Genomic DNA, 19,978 nt, shown 5'->3' on the forward strand with positions numbered 1-19,978 from the left:
CCATCGTCGGAACGGTGTGCCAAACATATTAATATGTAGTATACAGACTTAAACACTCTCTCTTTAGAGATACTTATATCTCACTAAACCGCTTTCGCATTTCTTCGGGTAATAATATACAACATTAACGAATAAAATGGAATCCAACTCATTCACTAATCGCTAATTGAAGTCAATAGAAAGTTATTTGTGTGGCCTGCCACTACAACCAAATACTCAAGCGTCCACTAATACTTACACTTTTTATGATGATTGTCTTCAAAGTTCCAATAGGCGTATTTATCGCGTAAGTTTGGATTGCAAGATACTTCCTGCTGTTCGAAACCCCACTTTGGTAACTGCTTTCCACTTGCAGTAAGAGCGCAATTCTGAAGCACATGGATGAACATGACTTTGGTTGTAACCGTTTTCACTGTGTTATTCACTTTTCCACCAACAATGACAACTCTCCAAATATCATTTGCATCGCCAACTCCATTCTACAAGACAAAATAATTAAAGAAAAATCAAATAAATTTTTCATATACAAAATACTTTTTTGTATAGGAATCGAACCACTTACATCCCCATAACCAGTCACTTGTATGTGTTTTTTGGTCACTGGCGCCGGTTCAGCATGCGAATGTAAATTCCTCTTGGTGGCAACGTGTTCCAAACGTATTTGATCGCCGTTTTTCAGTAATTTCAAATCGGTTACGGTTTCCTTATTGTACGGTTTCAAAAGCCATTTGTTGTTATCGTCCTTGTGTGTATATGTGGTAATCTAATCGAAGAAATGCCAGTTTCAATATAAACAATAGAGCCATAGAGCCATAAACCCATAAACCCATAGAGCGAAGGCAGCAAAGAAGCGTGTATGCAAAAAATTAAAAAAAATAGTAAGCAAAAAAAGAGAAAGCAAAGTAAAGACTGTAATAAAATGACAAAAAGGAGCGGGCAAACTTTTCGAAGGATATTGGTTTAGAATGTGGCATGCACATACAGACTGAACAGACTGAACAATGCAAGGAGCGGCAGGAAAAAGTCACTGCTTTTTTCGTTTAAGAGGCACTGTTTAAACAGGATTAAAAAGCCAATTGAGCTGTAACCTCATGCACTGACCAAAAGCCGTGCGACACTAGAATTAATTAAATCCATTGGAGTTCCTTTTTGCTTTATTTCCTTGTACTTGTCATACAAGTACCACCAATTTCGAGGCTTTGTATTTATTATTTTTCCTCTTTTACTTTTGAGACGACATAGAAACAACAAAACTAATGGGTTACTTTAGTGGATGGCAGTAAAAATCTATTGATGGAATTTGATTTGTAGTACCACGAAAATTAATAGTGCGGGTAATGGCAGTAATAAGTAAACACTTTAGAGTTCTAAAATGCTCGATATCTTGCTATGAAAGATATATTAACATTATTACATGTTCATGTATGGTATATGTCTATTCTGTGTTATTCTCTTATCACCACCAACAACTATCCAAATATCATTAGCCAACTCATATATCAATATATCAAAAATTCCTAAAATTTCATTTTGATGCTGAAATGAATCTGAGATTTGAAGTCTGAACTAACGAAGATACACACTAAACCGCGTCGGTGGCTACACCAATCGAGGTAGAGTCCTTCCTTATAAGTACTCTACTTGGAGTCCTTATAAGTGCTACAAGCACTTCAAAAATCGAAAATATCTCTTCAAAAAAAAAATTTTAAATTCAGTAATGAAAAAAGTAAAGAAATGGTGATGGCGTCATTAACTAGAAGATGTGATAGTTCAACAATGGACGCAGTATCACAGGAAGTCCATAGTTGGCCAGTATCTAGTGAGTTAGTGGACTAGTAGTAGTCTAACGTAAATAACTGATATTAAGGATTAAAGCCGCGATGCTCTGAACGCACTTATCAGTAAAATGCAACGATAAACGACTCTGTTGGAGTTTTAAAGAAGTTCACCGATACCAATTAAAACTATATGTTTGGATATAGTTACCTGTTTATAAAATACAGTTCCACATCGAATGAAAGTAAGAAAACAGCCAGTCCAATAATTCCACGAGTCTCATAGTAGCCTCAATTATGTTAATTGGTCAAGACAAACAAAGTTATGGGTCCTGAAACCCATGGTATCATATTTACAACTCAAGCCGAGTGCCACAAATTGAACCCACTCACAAAACAATTATACGTTAAAAAGTGTCAGATAGTGTCTTCTGAATTTTAATCGCATCTTAGGACAGGCATTGCTTACCTCAACAATATTTAAACCTCCTTCCAACGGGAGTAGTATCCCGATCAAATAATTTTCAAGTCCGAATAACAATATAGAGATATTAAGAGCATCTATGAAAAATAAATAGTCCACTTCCAATAATTCTTAAGTTTCCCTAAGAAGAACTCAAACTATGGGGGGAAGATTTTCCAATATCTCTACTGTCATTAATCAATAAAAAGGAGGATTTTACAATACATTGAATTTTTTTTTTCCTCTAAGAGGGGGCAGTAGATATGTTAACTGTTACCAACTCCATTAATTTACTATTCACAATACAGAAAATGAGCTGAACATATTCTGAAGAGTTGCTCAAATAAATAATTATCAGATGAATATAAATTTCAGATGCATATAATATAGCGAAAAGCACTAGTTTTCCAATATAAAAATAAAAAAAAATATTTAAAATCAACTGGATATTAAACATATCCTTTGAGTTTTCATTAGAATTTAACTACACCAGAGCCACTTTAAAATAGCCTGCCTATTCCAAATAAGCAGCCCTCATTTCTTCTTAAGTCCATGAAGGACAATATAATAGTTTTTATTTTTTCTAATGAAGTTCTGAGATTATTTGAAGGATTTATTTTTAAAGAAAAGTTTTTTCCCATTGAAAGCTTAAATAATTTATTCGATTACTCGCTTAATAACAGATGACTCATATTTCAGTGTATCGTAGCACTATTTTCTGTAAGTGAACGTGTATCTGCATACCTAGAGAAAAGTTTTTTCATTCACAATGTATCTTTTATTTGCAGAGTGATAGCAGTTAAAAAGTTATCTGATGAAATTACTTGGTCTGTGAGTTATCGACGTTGTGTGTTGTAGTAAATTTGTTGGGTAATTGTGGTTGCGTGGTTAGTTTTCAATTAAGGTGATGTAGCCATCACCCCAGAGGATGACTAATTGAAATAGCCACTTCCATGCTTTTAATGCCCCAAAAATTTGTTCCAGTTCACATTACTAACAAAATTTCAATAAAAATCAATTTCGACATAAAAGAGAACATTCAAATGCACATTTTTATGGAATAAACTTAAATGCCAGTAGTGAAGTGCATAAAGCACATATTCAGGAAGAGAGAATGTTTACACTTAAGTACATTCCAGAGTTTCAATTATTAAAAATACATACTGCACCATTCCCAAATAATATCTCTCAATAAAGGCATGAGGCGGCTAGATACTGAAATGTCGACTAGAACTAATAAGTCTGACTCCATTTTGGTTGTAGGGAATGCAAACAGAACATGGTATTATAGTAAAAATTATAAATAAATTATTTAAACCAATAGATATGTCTCAATAAATTCTCATCTTAAATATTGAATTAAATCAACTTATAGGAAAATTAATTTACCTGCTGTTGTCTGGCTCCAACACCTTTCGGATAGAGATGAAAATGCGAATGCAAATATCCTCCTCCAGTTTTATGATTCTTGATAGTTACAAGCGCGCCATATGCCACATTTCGTGGCAATGTTGCATTATACAAATTATTACCGATGAGACGAGACTGAAATGCAGAACTGTAGAAGCCATCGCCGTTTCCGCTGTGATTAAGCACAGTCAAGTGAATGTAGAAGAAGACCATGTACAGCAGGATTGGCCATAAAATTAATGTCAACGCACGACAGACAATTTGCTTAATAGTCTCCAGCTGAAAGGGAAATGGAAAAGCGTAAAGTGTAAAGTATAAGCAGAAGAGTAAGGAAATGGAGCAGGAGCAGGACCAGAAGCAGAAACAGAGGAGTGAAACTAATGAAAACAGTTTATTTTGTTACACGGAAACGTTCGATATGTACGCCAGCTTCCATGCTCTTTTTGTGTGCAATTAATTGAAAAGAATGACATAAAACTCACAATTGGCTTACGTAAATCACCCAGGATAATCCACAGTTCGTTGGCTGTATTCAAGCCGACCAGCAGGACAACGAAGAGTCCGACAAATTTAACGCTGATGGTGCAAGATATCATAGTACCAGTAAAGAGTAGCCATAACCACCAACTGAACGTATACGAAGCTCCGTTGCTTGTTGTTTTTGACACCTTCACCATGCCCCACACAGAGGCTGTCATGAAAAACAGCAAAATCGGATCCAGGAGTATGTACTGATTAAGTGTCAGCATACCCACATCTGCGAATATTTAATCAATTTAAATTTTGTCATTCAAATTAACATTTTTCATTTAATTTTTAATTAATTAAACACTTTGGAAAAAAATCAATCTATGATTCGATAAATTAAATATCATTATTTATTATTGGACACTTATTGGTCTTTCCCTTAACTAAGCAACTGAACTAGAAATATACTTGCATTGATAAATTAACAAATATTTTCTTGATTAACTTTTGATTTAATTAACAAATTAATTAACATTACAAAATACTATAGTCTCGATTCTTTATAGTGGAAAGGCAAGTATTTTATGGTTTGTTATTTAGAAGTAAAATAAAATCTGTATAAAGCAAAGTTAAGAAAAAAATCCAGGTTCAGGTAAAGAAAGGAGCTAATCTCAATCATCACTTAAGGCAGTGTCCAACACACAACATTTCAATTTATATTCAAATTTTTGAGAAACCTTTTAAATATTTATATATTATCTAGAAGACCAATAAGGAAATGGACGAATATAACTGCGACTCTTCAATAAACGAATTTCCTATATCCATTTCTTAGGTAGGATTATATGCTATTTATCCAGTGTATTTTAAAATGCACAGAAGAGAAAAAACATGTACAGATATATCCGGTTTTTTTTCATATAAAATTGTTATTGGTAAATGGCATATATATGTACAGATATATGATATTATTTCTTAGTAGATAAAAATGTCTTTTAAATATACTACTATTCCTTATTATTATTACTATTAATATTATTATTATTATATTTTTGTTATTGAGTTATAGTAGTATATATTATTATACTTCTATTATTATATTGAGGACTTTGTACTGCAACCTATTAATCTATTATGTTCACTTTATGAATATTTTATCAAGTCTGATTTCCTCGATAAATTGTAGTATTCAACCTAAATTATTCACTTAACTTATTTTTTGCTTCTGCATCAATATCTGGAAAACACCCATACCATCAAGGCGTACTTTGAGATCTCGTTCTCTTCCCTACAAATCGTTCAAGTTTTATTAAAGTAAGTATCCAGTTTCGCAGAATTTCTATTATCAAACCTTTTTTACTCAGTTCGATATAAACCTAAAATCGTTTAAGGTTGAAATTCCCTATAAATGATTTTGATAGAGTCATCTCTGGCGGATTTCTTAGTATATCTTTCTCTTCGTTTCGAATTAGTGTGAAGAAATTACCTCTTTCCAATCCACAGATTGGTTTTGAGTGTACAAGAAGAGAGGTTGATTCTGTGTCAGGGTCTACAAACAGCGATACTGCTTCTCTACTGACAAGTTTGCTTCGTACACGATAACTATAGCGCGATCCTAAATCTATGTGATCCATATCTGAATCTTTTGGTCTAGGATATACAGCTCATCAAAACACTATATCACTTATCTTGATGTTATCTGGTGAGAGTTTAGAGTCTATATTGCTGCCTATCTATTACTTAGGATGGCTCTTATATAGTTCTGATAGTAAAGTTCAAGGTTGATGTAAGCACACCTATCTATCATACAAATGTTTTGTTTAAAAAATAGTTGTGCATTTACAACAGATTTCACAGATAGTGCTGTAATATTGTATTAACTAATAATTATAATAATAATGAAAGCAAAGAAAAGCAATGTCTTGGTTGAGAAACAGTCCTAATCAAGATAAAGCTAAGCAGGACTTAATTTATAAATTAAAATGAATAAAAATTGTTAGTATGCTGAAATGTTGAAGTAAAATAGATTTTTCATTAACATAAAGATGTGGTTACACAGACTATATCTAATATAAAAACATGGTATTCTTAACTATAATATTATACAACTTCCCGTATAAGCTGTCAACTTACTATAAATGCTATTTACGCAAATTAGAAATTTTTGATTTCAATTATTTATATTACAAATTTTTTAATTTAATTATATTTTATCTTATGTCAGATGCTAAGTTTCTTAGTATTAATAGGTATGACAACCTAGTAAAACTGTTATAACCTCATTGTAAGTTTATTGTATATTAATAATCTGAAGAGATCTTTATAAATGATATTTCATTCCTGTTTTCCGGAAAACTATTTCACAATTAGCAGAAAAGGGTTTATTTTTCTTTTTATATATCACTTACCAAAAATTAGATAGGCCGCCGATATAACTGCCGCCACATTGGATCGCGTCATATCGTGAACAATGTCAAAGGCCATCGGCATTATAAGTGCACCCAGTGTTGTGCAGAACTAAAAAAATAGAAGATATATTATTCAAATCAGACAAGGAAATATAATAAAATATGAAAAAGTTATATAGCTAATGCAATAAATATACGTTAGAATAATCTTATGAATATCTTATAAATCTTATTATGTGTTTTATATGTTACTAGCGGTTCCGACAGACTACGTTCTGTCAAAAAGATTTGGAATGTGGCAGTTTTTTGTTCCTACGTATTTTATAGTCAGGACAAAAAAATCTCCTGAACAGAAAAGTCACCCTGGAGTGTGGGCTTCACCTCGGGTGACCAAAGTATCTTCTCTTCCAAGAACTTTGGCCACCCTTCTGGGATCCACTAAAAAACCACGACTGGGATGTCTGCCAGAGGGTTTCAAACTAAGAGGCGAACTTAAGGACAGTGGAAACCTAAAGGTGACAAATATATAAAAAGTGGGTGACTCGCTTGGATAGTGGAGATTATGATCTGCAAAGGAAGTCATGGGGATTTAATAAACATACTTACAATAATCAACAACTTATTACAACACACAAACTCATCTATTGTAGTTATGTTCTTGTTTCTTATATGTAAAAATGAATCGAAAAATGTGTTGGTAAGCGCATAACTCAACAACGCCTGGACCAATTTGTAATTAGCAATAATTCGATTTTTTTCTCGCCGTAAAACCCATCCTTGGACTTCAACGAACATTTAAAAAAAAGAATTGACCAAATCGGTCCAGGCGTTGTTGAGTTCTGCGCTTACCAACACATTCTTCGATTCATTTTTATGTATAAAATATGTATTACTATATGCATGGTAGCATATCTGAATTTTGAATAAATTTTGTAAAAAAAATAACAAATATTGCCACATATTTTTCCAGATAGGTACGAAAGGCTAAACACAGCAGTGAAAGCCATATTTTAGGTAGGATATCATTTTCAAATTAGCTGAATATATTATCCATATATTGAAGTATTAAATGGCAAATATGTTTTCAATAAACGTATCCCCAGCAAAAAAAAGAAGAGAACAACCCATAACAAGATGAAACTATAAAGTAAGTTACTCGAATCATTGGTATAGACCACTGGAGACACTCATTAGATAGCTTGAAGTCGACTATTGATGAATTTCAATGCTTAACTAGTACAATTGCGTTAATAGAAGTAGAATCAGATTAAGATCATTTCATTATTTTGTCGATCTATAACTTTCCACAGTCCGTACTGCGATTTTAAAATAAAAATATCATTAAGTAACAGCTTCGACATAGAAGTCCCTGAGCTATAACCGTGTTACAATTAAATTTTAAAAAACGGACAACAGTTCTTATAACTTACATAGCGCATTCCTTCATACTTCGTGCCATTGTATTTGTCACCAGGTTTCTCAAATGGATATGTACCATTGTACCCTGTTAGGTAGCCGGAGAGACCAATAAGCATCTATAAGATGAGATAAAACAAAATTCAATTCAATGTTTTTGGAAGGCTTAGAGACTGATACTCACTTTACCAAGTGGCGGGTGCACATCGAAGAAAAAAGTTCGATTTATGTACCAACTGCCCATTTTACCGAAATGCGTCTCGTCCCAACTGAAATAAAGAATATTATCTTTTTCTTTATTTTTTCCAAAGCAGTAAGACTTAACACTAACAAAAATGACTCACCATATGTGATCGGGTTCTGTCACCTTGTAAAAGCGGGTACTCAGTGTCAATAAGACAACAACACCGAAGATTAGCCACCAATTTCTGTGCAAAAAACAACGAAAACATTATCTTTTAATCTTTTTAAACAAAATAATATATTAAAAAACATAATAATTAACTCTCAAGTTCTCAAGTTTTTCTTTTTATGTCTGAAGCTTATTTTAAAGTAAATAATTAATTAATAAGTAAATAATTGTTCTAGAAAAATGTTTATAAATCATTATTTAATATTTGTTTGCTTCGCAAAATATTAATTCACTTGTAACTATAATTATTGACACCATCACAACATTATTGGGAACTAGAGGGTTAATTAGAATGCAAGTTCGTTGCTTAAGTCTTCTGTGGCGCAGTTAACTTACAATTTGGCGTCCATAGTTTTGGCCTCAACTTTTGCAATATTTTCCACTTTTGTGGCTGCTGTTTTAGATTTGTTGTGTTTATTCATTTTTATTTAAAATATATTTTTGAAATTGAATTTCATTTAAAATATTAATTCCAATAAGTAAACAAAACCAATCACAAAACCACGAAACACTGCAGCAAATGACGTGTCGATGAAGAACTAAAAAAGACTTTCTTATTATGTTGTGTCGTTCTTGTATTTTCTTCTTCTCTTCATCTTTCTTTTGCTGTCTTAACTTTCTAAAAAGCAGCTGATCGGACGCTTCAATGTAAAAACAAAAAGCAGAAAAACCGTATCAAAATGGAATAACAACAAAAACAACACAAAAAACATCAAAACGGAAATGGCAATATGACGAAATTTTTGTTATTTTAATTAATTTTTAACTAATTTTTAAAAATTTTTATTTAATTTGTCTTTGGAAATTATATTTTTCGTGTTTTAAATTTTGATTAAATTTTATTCAGAAATTTCCATTTCTTTTTCTTTGCGTGTTTGCTTGCATTTATTGTGTTCCTACTTAGTTAATACACACACCTTCATGTGTGTAATGGGGAGAGTTTCCACCACAGAACTTCTCGTTTGGAGTTAGCACATGTCAAAACCAAAATTTGTGTGCTCTTCGATTGAATGTAGCGCCATATGCATCCAACAGGGAATAGAAAACCCTACAATGTATTTAAATGAGTAATGACCGTAATTGTAGTATTATATGACAGCAGACAAAGACCATAATATTGTAGAAGGACTGTCAAAGACCGTAATATTGTAATACGGTCTTTGACTTAACAAATCAGTAACGGGGGTGGATTCGTTAATCATTTTTGAAGTTTTTTTATACTTAAACGCAAGTTAAAGCAAATTTTTAATATTAATATATTTATAATATATCTACCCGTTGCTTTGTTTATCGTTTGTAGAGTATATATCACGTATTATGCATATAATATTTTATATTTTATATGTCTAATTTTATATGAAGAACAAGAAAAGCAGATATTCCAGCTATACGATTATTGACAATCATTGTGTGTGTTATAAATAATATATTAATGTGATTAATATATTAATATGTAAAATAAAAAAATAAATAATAAATATTTGTTGCCTAGATAGCGCATGGAAGTGCAAAGACCGTAATGTCACTGTCTCATGTTCAATGTTAAAAGTTCATAACTTTAAAACTCTATGTCCAAACTATATGGAGACGTGGTGTAGTAGAAAAAAAATTGTTATGAATATTGAAATTTACACAATTGTAATAAAAAGCAAAGGTGTTTAATAATCGGAAAATAATCGGTCATCAAAAGTAATCACTTGAAATGTTTAAAAACTTTCCGTTCAGGTTTCCTAAATAAAACTTTTGTTCAAGATTTAGTGGTTCTAAGCTCAACTACTTTTTGAAATCAGTTGCATTCTTACCTTCTTTAACTAACAGTATTTTTTACATTCAGTACTAGATGGCTCACAAATATGTACTAAAAATGCAATATCGTAAAAGTGAAATTAGCTTCATAAACCGTAATTTTTAATCACATACACAAACCCACAAATAATTTTAAACGCATTTTGTGGTTCGGTCAAAATCCGCAATATTACGCTCTTTATTTGTGTATTAATACGGTCTTCCCATACAGACAATATAAAGACCGTATTAATAAATTTTCTTGTACGATATTTGATGGTTAATAATATAATTTATATCCCAACAAACCAGAACACCATAAATCTATCATTAATGCATTATTACTTGAGAATAAAGTACGTGACTATTTTTTATCAGGGAGTTGTGCCGTAATAATATGACAGCCAATTGGAAAATTCATTTCAACCTATTTGAATAATCATTTGTTTTTTCTTATCATTTTTTATAAAACTTTAAATGTGATCATCACCTGAACTGCGTCCTGGATACCCACACAATAGCTCCAGTGAAAACATTGAAGACAATATTAATACCAATCAAAGCTTCTCAAGCTTACGTTATTCTATATATACAAACAGATAGTTGTCTCGTTTGAATTGATTGAATTTAGACATTTGTCTACATACAAATATACATATAATGTATGTCTACATACATATAAAAAATATCAAAAAGTTGCCACTTTTTAAAATGTATATAGGTTTTTCATTAGTGAAACTGCCAGTGTATAGTATTATCCTACGAACTTATCAGTCACAATCTGTTATATATGTTTTATAATCAAGTGACTCGACCCAAGAAATATGATGTATTGAGAAATATTAAGGATTTGTTGGCAGTATAAAATTGAAGAACACAGCACCAACCACAGTCTTATACTAAGCTCAGTCAGCATCGCTATCGTAATGTAATGATGAGGTTGTGGGTTGCTAATTCCACTACAGCTCAACTTTTGTGTGCGTCCTCGTTACCGGTTCGGATGCAAAAGAGAGCGAAGCGAAAAGCATTTGCCGCAACTATTTGTGGTTGCCGTATCCGCCACAAGGTCTTCTCATGTCCCAAATGGTGTAAGATAAAATCCAAAAAGGAATACTAATAAATTAGAAAACTTATATGAATTAAGATACAATGGTTGTATCTTTAGATCATGTGCTGCTTCTTGCAGACAACGAACACGTTTCCTTGTTGGTATTTAGCTTTAAAACAATATCATATACAATATCTTATATCTTATATATCATATATAAAAAAAGCCTGAACAGAAAAATAAAGATCAAAGAACTACTTACTTATATGAAATCCAAATATCTACCTTTAAATTTATTATTTAGCTTCAAAACAATATGTTACATATATAAAAAAAAGCTCAGTAGAAAAATAAAGACCTAAAGGATAACCAGCTACATATTTATATGAAATCCATCTATCTATCATTATTCTCAAGAACTATTTTAATTTGCATCTTTTTTCTTTACTCTTGAAGCAAAATTGATAACATAGCGATGTCTTTAATAGGGATGTCTTTAAAACTGCTCAGGGTCTTTGATACTTCAAACCCGTTTATACTCCTATACTTACATGATTGTGGAAATTCACATCCAGAAAGTCAGTACAACAATTTCACCTAAAATATCCAGCCCATATCTTAACTTCCCATCGTAAATGGTCGTGACTTTGAATGATCAGTCGTGTATATCTCTTTTAAGGAGCGCATGTACTATTTAATGATAAATAAAACGTATAAAGTAGTTAGCCGTAAGAAATTAAAATTAATTTAATTATAGTAATATTTATAATTTTTCCAATCCATTATCTTTAACATTAAATTAAATACTGAACTCTATATCACCTTGTGCACACCTTCACTCGTTTTACCAGCAGATGGCGTTTTTGCTGTCAAATTAAAAAAAATAAAATTCAAATTACGTTGACGACGAATAAATAAAAATAAACAAATTTTGTTTATTTTTTGTTGATTGTGTCTTCTTGGCTTAGTTGGGTTTCGAAGCAGTTGGCTAACTAAACATTTAGCGAAATGGCTCCCAAACCAAAGCAAAAAGTGACGATTCATATCGATCCAAATAAATGGAGTGAACAAATCAAAGAAATTGAAAAGTCTCACTTGGAAGAGGACCAATCAGCAGGGGGAGAAGGCGACTACGATTTGGAATGGTTGGATAATGAGGAGGAGGAGGAGGAGGAAACCGTATTGAAATTGTACGAACCTTCAGAACCAAGTGTTAATATTGGTCGCATTGACTTGTCATTTCCAGAGACCACACAAGAGTTTGCAAACACTGAAGAATGTTATCTTCCAAGTTATTATACTCATTCGTCGAAGGAGCGACTAATTCTACTCTATGCTGAAAACTTTCGTAGACAATTTTGTTTTCTATTCCCAAAACGTCGTCCACTGGTTCTTGCACCGTACAACGAATGCAATATACAGGTAAGATAATGGAATATAGTTCATATTTTGTGTATCGATTTTAATATTTTTTTTTCATATATTCAGAAATTTGTTTGCACAACGATTCGACCAACCGCTTTTGCTTATGTGCCACTGATTGCAGACGAGGTGGGAATCGCTAGATTTGTTTCGGATTTTATAGTCTATGAACCATTGAAAGACATTATTGAAACCGTAAGTTAAACAAAGCGATTGCTCAATCGAAAACTTTAATATTTAATGAATTAAATAGAATTTTCGTCATATTTTAGAATAACATTAAAATCATTGTGGATCATTACAAAAAAAAATAATGATTTAGTGATCCCCGCAAAAATTGTGAGTTCGTCTAATTCTAGACAGATGTTAGATCGATATTCGTTTGAATACTACCCACAAAATGTTCTGAAAGCAGTATTTTCACTAAACTAACCAGTGAATGGTTTTTAACACTATTGAAAACAATTTGAGTCTTTATAGTTTACTGAGATCATCTCTCACTTAACTACGAGAAGTAAACTATCCACAGATAATATTAAAAATATTATATTTAACTAGGGTCGGATCAGTGGGGTTTCTACATATATAAGAGGAACACGTTCGTGATTCTTAAAAGTTTGTAGTATAAAATAATTGTACATAGTATGTGAAAAATTAAAGTTCATTACAGCCAATTCTAGTACAATATTCTCCAGTTAATATTAATATGTCCTGTCCTTATCTCTAGCACAACTGTGTACTATATTTGTATGACGTATGACATTCTAGACCTATATTTTCAACTACTTTTACGTAAAATTGTATTAGATTTTTAATGTGGGTGCCTTTTAGTCCTCGGTCCTCTATCACTATCGCTAGATAAATCAAGGAAGGCAAAATAACGTTTCTGTAACCGAAATACGAGGGGATTTGATCAACTTAAGGATTAAAAAATGTTAGAAACCCAAATTTCAAAGAAATTGAAACATACAAGCCTTTTAATTTGGCAAAGGTGTAATAAGCACCTTACAATTTCCATATTGTCCACTCTCTTTTCTTAGTGAAGAAGAAGTAAGACTTTCATCTTTCTCATAGCCTATTTAGATGAAATGATACTCTTAAATACATCGAGTTCTTTCTCTTGTTATCCTTTTCCATGGCAGTTTTAGATATGTATATATAATAATCAAGAAAGTTTTTAATTTATTTTGGATTGTAATTTATTTCCAAGCACGTTGAAAGTTAAATAGGGTACTAAACCAAAGCTAATATTTGCCATCAATTCAATTGAATAATGAAGATTTACATGAAAGAGAAAACAGATTAAACGTTGGTCATTAGAGATGAAGAGAAAATGACTATCTTGTTTTTTGTCAGAAGAATATATATTTGTCAGAATACATATTTTAAATATGTATGTCAGCTCCCTTTACAATATTATCTTTGGCATCATCGCATAGTGCGTATGGAGTTTTTACATCTGCATTATTTCATCAAGAATGCAAAAGGATCAATTTCGCACTAGTTTAAAAATATAGATTTCGTTTATCGATCAGAATTTTCGATCAGACTGAAAAGAATGGGGCACGAAAGTCTGATATTGTTCAATAATTACTCCAATGATGTTACAATTCCTAGGCGATGCTTAATGGTACTGATATCTGGTAGTTTGTCTTATCATAGAAGACATTGAATTGATAACTGTGGTTGACAACTTAAGATATGTAGACAAAATGTAATCATTTGTTCTTTCACTTAATGTGAATTTGCATTTTTTACCCGAGTGCTAAAACCTAACAGCATACTAGGAATAGCACTTCCTAGTACTTCCCTCCAAGCACTTCCTCCTTGTTGAGGAAGTTATATATCCAAATATAGAACATATAGAACACAGGTGGAAATTCTTTCCAATAAGTGCCTTTATGTGGGAATTATTTGGACACGAGTATTACAAAGATCATGACATTAAGCCTTCAAATAATTCAACCAACTTTCTCTTTTATATTTTATGTGGTCAAAATGTATAACGACCTCTGCCTGTAGAGAAGTAGTTTTCATTATGAACTTGCAAGCCAGTATTTATGCTGCAGATTATCAAGCAATATCGCAATAGCAAATCCGTCATACATACTTTAACACTTTATCTAACTGAATTTAACAAATACATATATTATTTAATAGTATGCAATTAAGTAAAAATCTGATCCTAAACGATTCGGATAAATACATCGACTTCTCTCTTGATAGCCTTTTCCACGGTATTTCCAGATGTGGTATTTCTGATAAGATAAAAAAAGTTCACTACATCTATTGTACCAATGCGCTACATTCACATATAGATACCTTCTAATTTTACGAGATAACTTCAGCGAATTTTACGCCTTTAACTTTGTGACGGTAAAAGATTTGTAAACCCAGCATTGTCATAATGAAACCCTAGATCCTAATTACCACCAACAACAATACGAATCAGCAGACCTAAGTAGATCTACACGATCATCATAACAACGTAATCATTAATAAATATGATATACGTATATCAATGTCTGATTACTGTTATCAATGATTAAACTATTCTCCTAAATTTTCATGCCTATTATTCTAAATGAAGGAAGAAGCTGGGTAAATTTTAAGTTAAAATCGCAATTAAGTAGGAAGCGGGACCCGGTAATAAAATTAATGGAAGCGGGACTCTTCTGTTTGTGAAGGTATTAATACTCTAGAACCACAAACAAAATGTTTGTTTGGAAATCTGTTGGCTTTCAGCAAATACTTTATTTTTATTTTCTGAAAGAAAATTGTGATGCTCAATTGAGAGCTCTTCCGTTTAATCGAAATTTGTTTTCTTTACTGTCAATCCTACCAAAAAATTCCACATTTTTCGAAATTCTGCATTTGAAGTCCACATTTTTCAAAACTGGAATAACATAAAATTTCCTGAAGCGTTGTTTAATAAGGAAACCCATTGATAAAATGTATAGAACCATTTGTCTTCTACTGGGAAAGGTACTCCGTTAAACATAAATCGCGCTATAACCGCCATAAATGTTCATATCCAGTTCTTTTAGGTGCCATCACATTTATTTTTCTCTGGATTATTATATATTAAAAAGTATGAAAAATATCACTTAATTTGGTAAGATCCATACGCCCATCCTGGATAGCTCATATGCATATCAAACGACATTGGTTCTTGTATGAAATATATATATAAGTTAAAGGTTATAAAAATGGAATTAAAACAAATTGTATAAATTTTTTTTTATTTATTTGATAATAATAATCAGTGAATAAAATTTAGTTGCTATTCTATTGTAATTAATTTTTTTTTATATTCCAATTTTTGTTTTTGTTTTTTTTTTTTGGTATTGTAATTTGATGATGAGTTTACTATAAAAAGATATATCAATTTTTGTTTGGTTTTTGATTGATCTCTGATGGAGTGGCAATCAAGGGGAAAAACGCATGAGCCAATCTCAGCTTCGGTCAAAGGATAAATTATTCTAACAACATTTAATAATTTCTTTATATAACATTTTCTAAACTTTTTTGAGTAAAATCTTACATAATTGAGAAGAATCCAAAATTACAAAATGAAGATGTTTAACTTAAACTAGAAACGTCTGAGAATATATATAGATATATATATTTACAGTAAATTAAGTTCATTTATGTTATATAAATCGGTAAACGTATATAACTAAAATACATATAGAGTTTTCTCTTTTTAGTAACTAATAAGCGCAATTCTGTTCCTATGCAAGCCTAAAATTATGCTAAGATTCTGTTATTTACATGAGATTTTTGATCATTTAATAATTATAATTATTTATGAATGATCGATTGATCAATCCATAATTATTTGGAAGTACATAAATTGTTAAATTTTTTTCTTATAATTAAAATAAATATATTTTTATATAATAATAATATTATAGTATTATTATGTGGTATTAAATGAGTCAATGTTATTCAGTAATTTGATCAAGTTTCGTCAATTTCATTTACTTGCTGATATTCGCCAGTTATTTGGCAATCATCTTGGTCGTCCTCTAGAAAGTCGCACTGTACAAATTCATAGGGCGGGAAGAATAGCGAGTTGAGCAGAGTAGCAGAGGATTGGTAAATGGCTGGGGTGAATTGGTGATGATAGCGTTGAAATTCATCTGTGCCGGGACCACTTGGCAGCTGTCGCAATTTCTCTGAATTGCGGGCATATATTTTTGTTTTTATTAAGTCGTTGCTTTGTGTCTTACCAGTTTGCCTTGGCTCCGTAGATGCCAGTTTTGGTTGATCCTATTTACGACGACGAACCTTATTGCGGCAGGTCTCTTCAACCGAATCCTCTGTTTCTGACAGTGACGTGCTAGCCAAGTTATTGCACTCCTTAATAGCTTTCGGATCAGCGTTGGACTTGACAGCGGCAATCAAGAATCTTAGCTGCATTAGTTGCACACTGGTTACACGCGGATTGCTGCAGTTCTCCAACCATTTCAAGAACTTTTCTCCATGCTTGATAGCCTCGTCATCATCTTCATCGCTGATGTCACCGAATTTGATACGTTCCTCTTCATCGGTCTTGTTGGAGTTGTTGTTGTTGTTATTATTATTTGCACTAATATCGTTATTGTTCGTTTGTCCTTCGCTATTGTAGCTAAGATCGGAATCGTTGCTAACTTCCATGCTTCCGGGTGTATCAACTTTTGGTATTGCTGAACTTGGATTGCTGTTTATTTTGTAAAGTAAATTATCGAGTACATCTTTGCAGTCGGCAACGCTGCCCGCACTCCCCTCGTTAGCGCTAGTAACCGTGTCTGCTTCGGAACGCCTGACTGGACTATGCGTTGGACTCGGTGTTGGTGTGTGAGTTTGTGTGGGACTTTGATCTGGAGTTGGAAGACTAGGTGCTGGACTGATGGTTTTCGCAGACTTTGCTGAGAGATCTTCGGGTTTGCTGGTAGAATCGGCGTTGCTAGTGACTTCGTTGTTGTGCATATTGTCGACAGAACTAGTGCTTTGTAGGGATGGACTACTGGTGTCTTTTGTCAGTTGCGAATATAGAATATTTTCGAAAGGTGGCTTCTGATTAGTTAAGCTAGTTGGATTTCCGGAAGATGATTGTGATTGTTGCAAGGGATTGGTTTGTAGAGCAACTGCTGTTGCTGGTGCGAGTGAATTGAGACTAGCGCCGAATGCTTTGCACCAGTTGAACCAGGCAGCATTTTTGTCATCGAGACTGCCAGACGGAGTGGATGATGGTGTCAGTGGGGTGGAAGTAGGTGGTGTATTTGCATGTGTGCTTGGCAGCTGTGGTGTGGATGACCTGATGGGTGGGCTTGTAGCACCGATTTGATGTGGAGGATATATGTTATTGAGCCCTAACATTGCTTGCTGTGATTTTAACCAATAGAGTAGTGGATCGTCAGGGATAGTGGGCAATGGCGGCAAGTTAGCGCCGATTGATGGTGCCAAAGAAGGACTTGGACACTTAATCTTGTTTTTATCAGTTTGGCTCAAGTTGAGTCCGTAATTCGATTCGCTTGAACCAGTGTTAGGCTTTTGCTTGGCCCAATTCTTGACGGCGATACCTTGCTGACGATCGCTATTTTCGCTGTGCGGGCTTTGTGGTTGGGGTCTGGTTTTTACATTACGTAAGGTATTTGCAGTGGCTGCTAAGCTATTCAAACCTGACATCGCAGCCAGGCCGGGATTCAATTGCGCCAGTAAATTGAGATTTGATGTGAGTTCATTAAAACTGATGGCTAAGGGAGACTGTGTGATGCCAGTCAGACCAGAGAGATGTGATAAGCTGGAGAGCGGGCTTATAGCGGCAATTGAAGGATCAGTTTGACGTGATATATCAGCACCAAAAACTTTATTCTTGACAGCTCCATTGAATGCTACATAATCAGGTGTCAAGCTACCAAAACTTAGATCGGTTAAAGCTTTATTAGTGCTGTAATCCAAACCATTGATGGGTGAACGTTTAAAGTTCATTTCATCGAATTTTATTTTATTGGAAAAGTTCAATGGCAACGATGAGTCTAACTTTTGACGTTTTTCTGGTGGACCGCCAAGTAGCACGCTGGACCCATCGAGTTTTTCAGACAGCGAATCCGCTGCCATTTTGTCCGAGGCTGACTGCCGTGACATGAAACGTAATTTATCTTCATTTTTACACCAACCGCGCAATGTAGACTCCGGAACACCAATGTCTCGAGCCACAGATGCCTTCGACTCCCCATCGTGTATGCGTTGTATGGCATGTATCTTGTCACTAGGTGTCAAGCTCCGCAGCGGACGCTTGCCCTTGGTGCTCATTCTGATGTTCATGTGCGGATAGCTGGAAATATCCAACTTTAAGCCGTTGTCGAACAGTTTGGTATCTGCAAAGAAGACAAAAATAACACAATTAGTTGATTTGGCTGAAATCATTTATTGCTAGAACTAATTCTTATTCGTCAAATGAAAGTAAATATATGGAACATTATGTACAAGGGTTGTTTCACGGTGCAAGGAGGCATACTTGACAATTGTATCCAATAAAAACGGTTCGCGTCTCGACTCTTCATCGCGAGTTGATGACACACGCAGACACAACGCAACAGCATTACGCGTGGTTGTACCTATTCACGCCGACAATTACATGAAAGCTCATCAGTGTGTGCTCGCACTGAAGGATGGTGGGGCATACTTGTATTTCAGACCATGTATTCGTCAACGCCTGCTGTGCCACACTTAATTTGCATACACTTCAACGCACACACACACACACACACACATTCAGACATTCGTTTTCCTCGCATTTAAAAGTGAGGGTTCGGCACTGAAATACTAAAATATCCACGCAAAAACAATGAAACTCAAAATGGAAAATGCTAATTGGCGCACTTCCTTCACTACATCTGCATTTTATGTCCAACGTTGGTGTTGGGAGCGCGCAACATTTCGCGAAATCACGAATGAGCACAAAGCGTCGGTAAAACCGCGCTCATGTCACGTGCTGCACAAGATTTACGACTTGTTTACCTGTTGTACGAGCACGCAATCATCCCCAAAATATTCACACCACACACACACACACACACACATACGAACCGTAAGCAGCAAGGTGTTCTCTCCTCGCCTAACTACTACTAGTTGGAGCAGCGAAAGCAACAACAGCAACAACAGCAACTGCAACACCAAATTTAGCTCCGCCTTCGAACAAAAATAAAAGAACATTGGCAGGGGACAGGCTTATACCAGTGTGTGTGTGTGTGTGTGTGTGTTTGTTTGTTTGTATTTGCATTCTGTTGCGCAGAAGTTGAAATGCGAATATGCGAAACATTGCTGTGGCTGTTGTTTTAAGAGTTCACAGGCGGAGGTAAAGAGCGCAGTTAAGAGTGCCGC

The 19,978-nt window shown here is 33.6% G+C and overlaps 3 protein-coding genes across 3 annotated transcripts in view; 1 reads left to right on the top strand and 2 right to left on the bottom strand.

Annotated features, from left to right (window-relative positions):
* LOC119684276 (protein O-mannosyl-transferase 2-like) overlaps nucleotides 1-8,781 on the bottom strand; it is an 18,957-nt gene extending 10,176 nt beyond the window's left edge. The window contains exons 1-9 of the mRNA XM_038098283.1: nucleotides 8,689-8,781; nucleotides 8,285-8,368; nucleotides 8,125-8,209; nucleotides 7,955-8,059; nucleotides 6,525-6,633; nucleotides 4,131-4,405; nucleotides 3,628-3,927; nucleotides 563-763; nucleotides 239-479 (exon numbers count right to left, since the gene is read on the bottom strand). Of these exons, the coding sequence (XP_037954211.1) occupies nucleotides 239-479; nucleotides 563-763; nucleotides 3,628-3,927; nucleotides 4,131-4,405; nucleotides 6,525-6,633; nucleotides 7,955-8,059; nucleotides 8,125-8,209; nucleotides 8,285-8,368; nucleotides 8,689-8,774 (1,486 nt within the window). The 5' untranslated portion in view covers nucleotides 8,775-8,781. The remainder of the gene's footprint in view (nucleotides 1-238; nucleotides 480-562; nucleotides 764-3,627; nucleotides 3,928-4,130; nucleotides 4,406-6,524; nucleotides 6,634-7,954; nucleotides 8,060-8,124; nucleotides 8,210-8,284; nucleotides 8,369-8,688) is intronic.
* A 3,329-nt stretch (nucleotides 8,782-12,110) lies between these two features.
* LOC119675492 (coiled-coil domain-containing protein lobo-like) lies at nucleotides 12,111-12,811 on the top strand. The gene is made up of 2 exons (XM_038086698.1): nucleotides 12,111-12,607; nucleotides 12,674-12,811. The coding sequence occupies exons 1-2, from the start codon at nucleotides 12,194-12,196 to the stop codon at nucleotides 12,809-12,811; spliced, it is 552 nt and encodes a 183-aa protein (XP_037942626.1). The 5' UTR covers nucleotides 12,111-12,193.
* A 3,683-nt stretch (nucleotides 12,812-16,494) lies between these two features.
* Nucleotides 16,495-18,989, bottom strand: LOC119685959 (protein distal antenna-like). The gene has a single exon (XM_038100378.1). It carries the CDS (start codon nucleotides 18,917-18,919, stop codon nucleotides 16,883-16,885), a length of 2,037 nt encoding a protein of 678 aa, XP_037956306.1. The 5' UTR covers nucleotides 18,920-18,989; the 3' UTR covers nucleotides 16,495-16,882.
* Nucleotides 18,990-19,978: the final 989 nt, after the last annotated feature.

The sequence above is a fragment of the Teleopsis dalmanni genome, chromosome 2 (genome assembly GCF_002237135.1).
Source record: "Teleopsis dalmanni isolate 2A chromosome 2, ASM223713v2, whole genome shotgun sequence".
Classification (NCBI taxonomy): domain Eukaryota; kingdom Metazoa; phylum Arthropoda; class Insecta; order Diptera; family Diopsidae; genus Teleopsis; species Teleopsis dalmanni.

Coding starts and splice junctions, on each gene's coding strand:
- LOC119685959 (XM_038100378.1), bottom strand. CDS start 18,919: ATGAACATCAGAATGAGCACCAAGGGCAAGCGTCCGCTGCGGAGCTTG.
- LOC119675492 (XM_038086698.1), top strand. CDS start 12,194: ATGGCTCCCAAACCAAAGCAAAAAGTGACGATTCATATCGATCCAAAT. Junction 12,608..12,673: donor ACAACGAATGCAATATACAG/GTAAGATAATGG, acceptor TCATATATTCAG/AAATTTGTTTGCACAACGAT.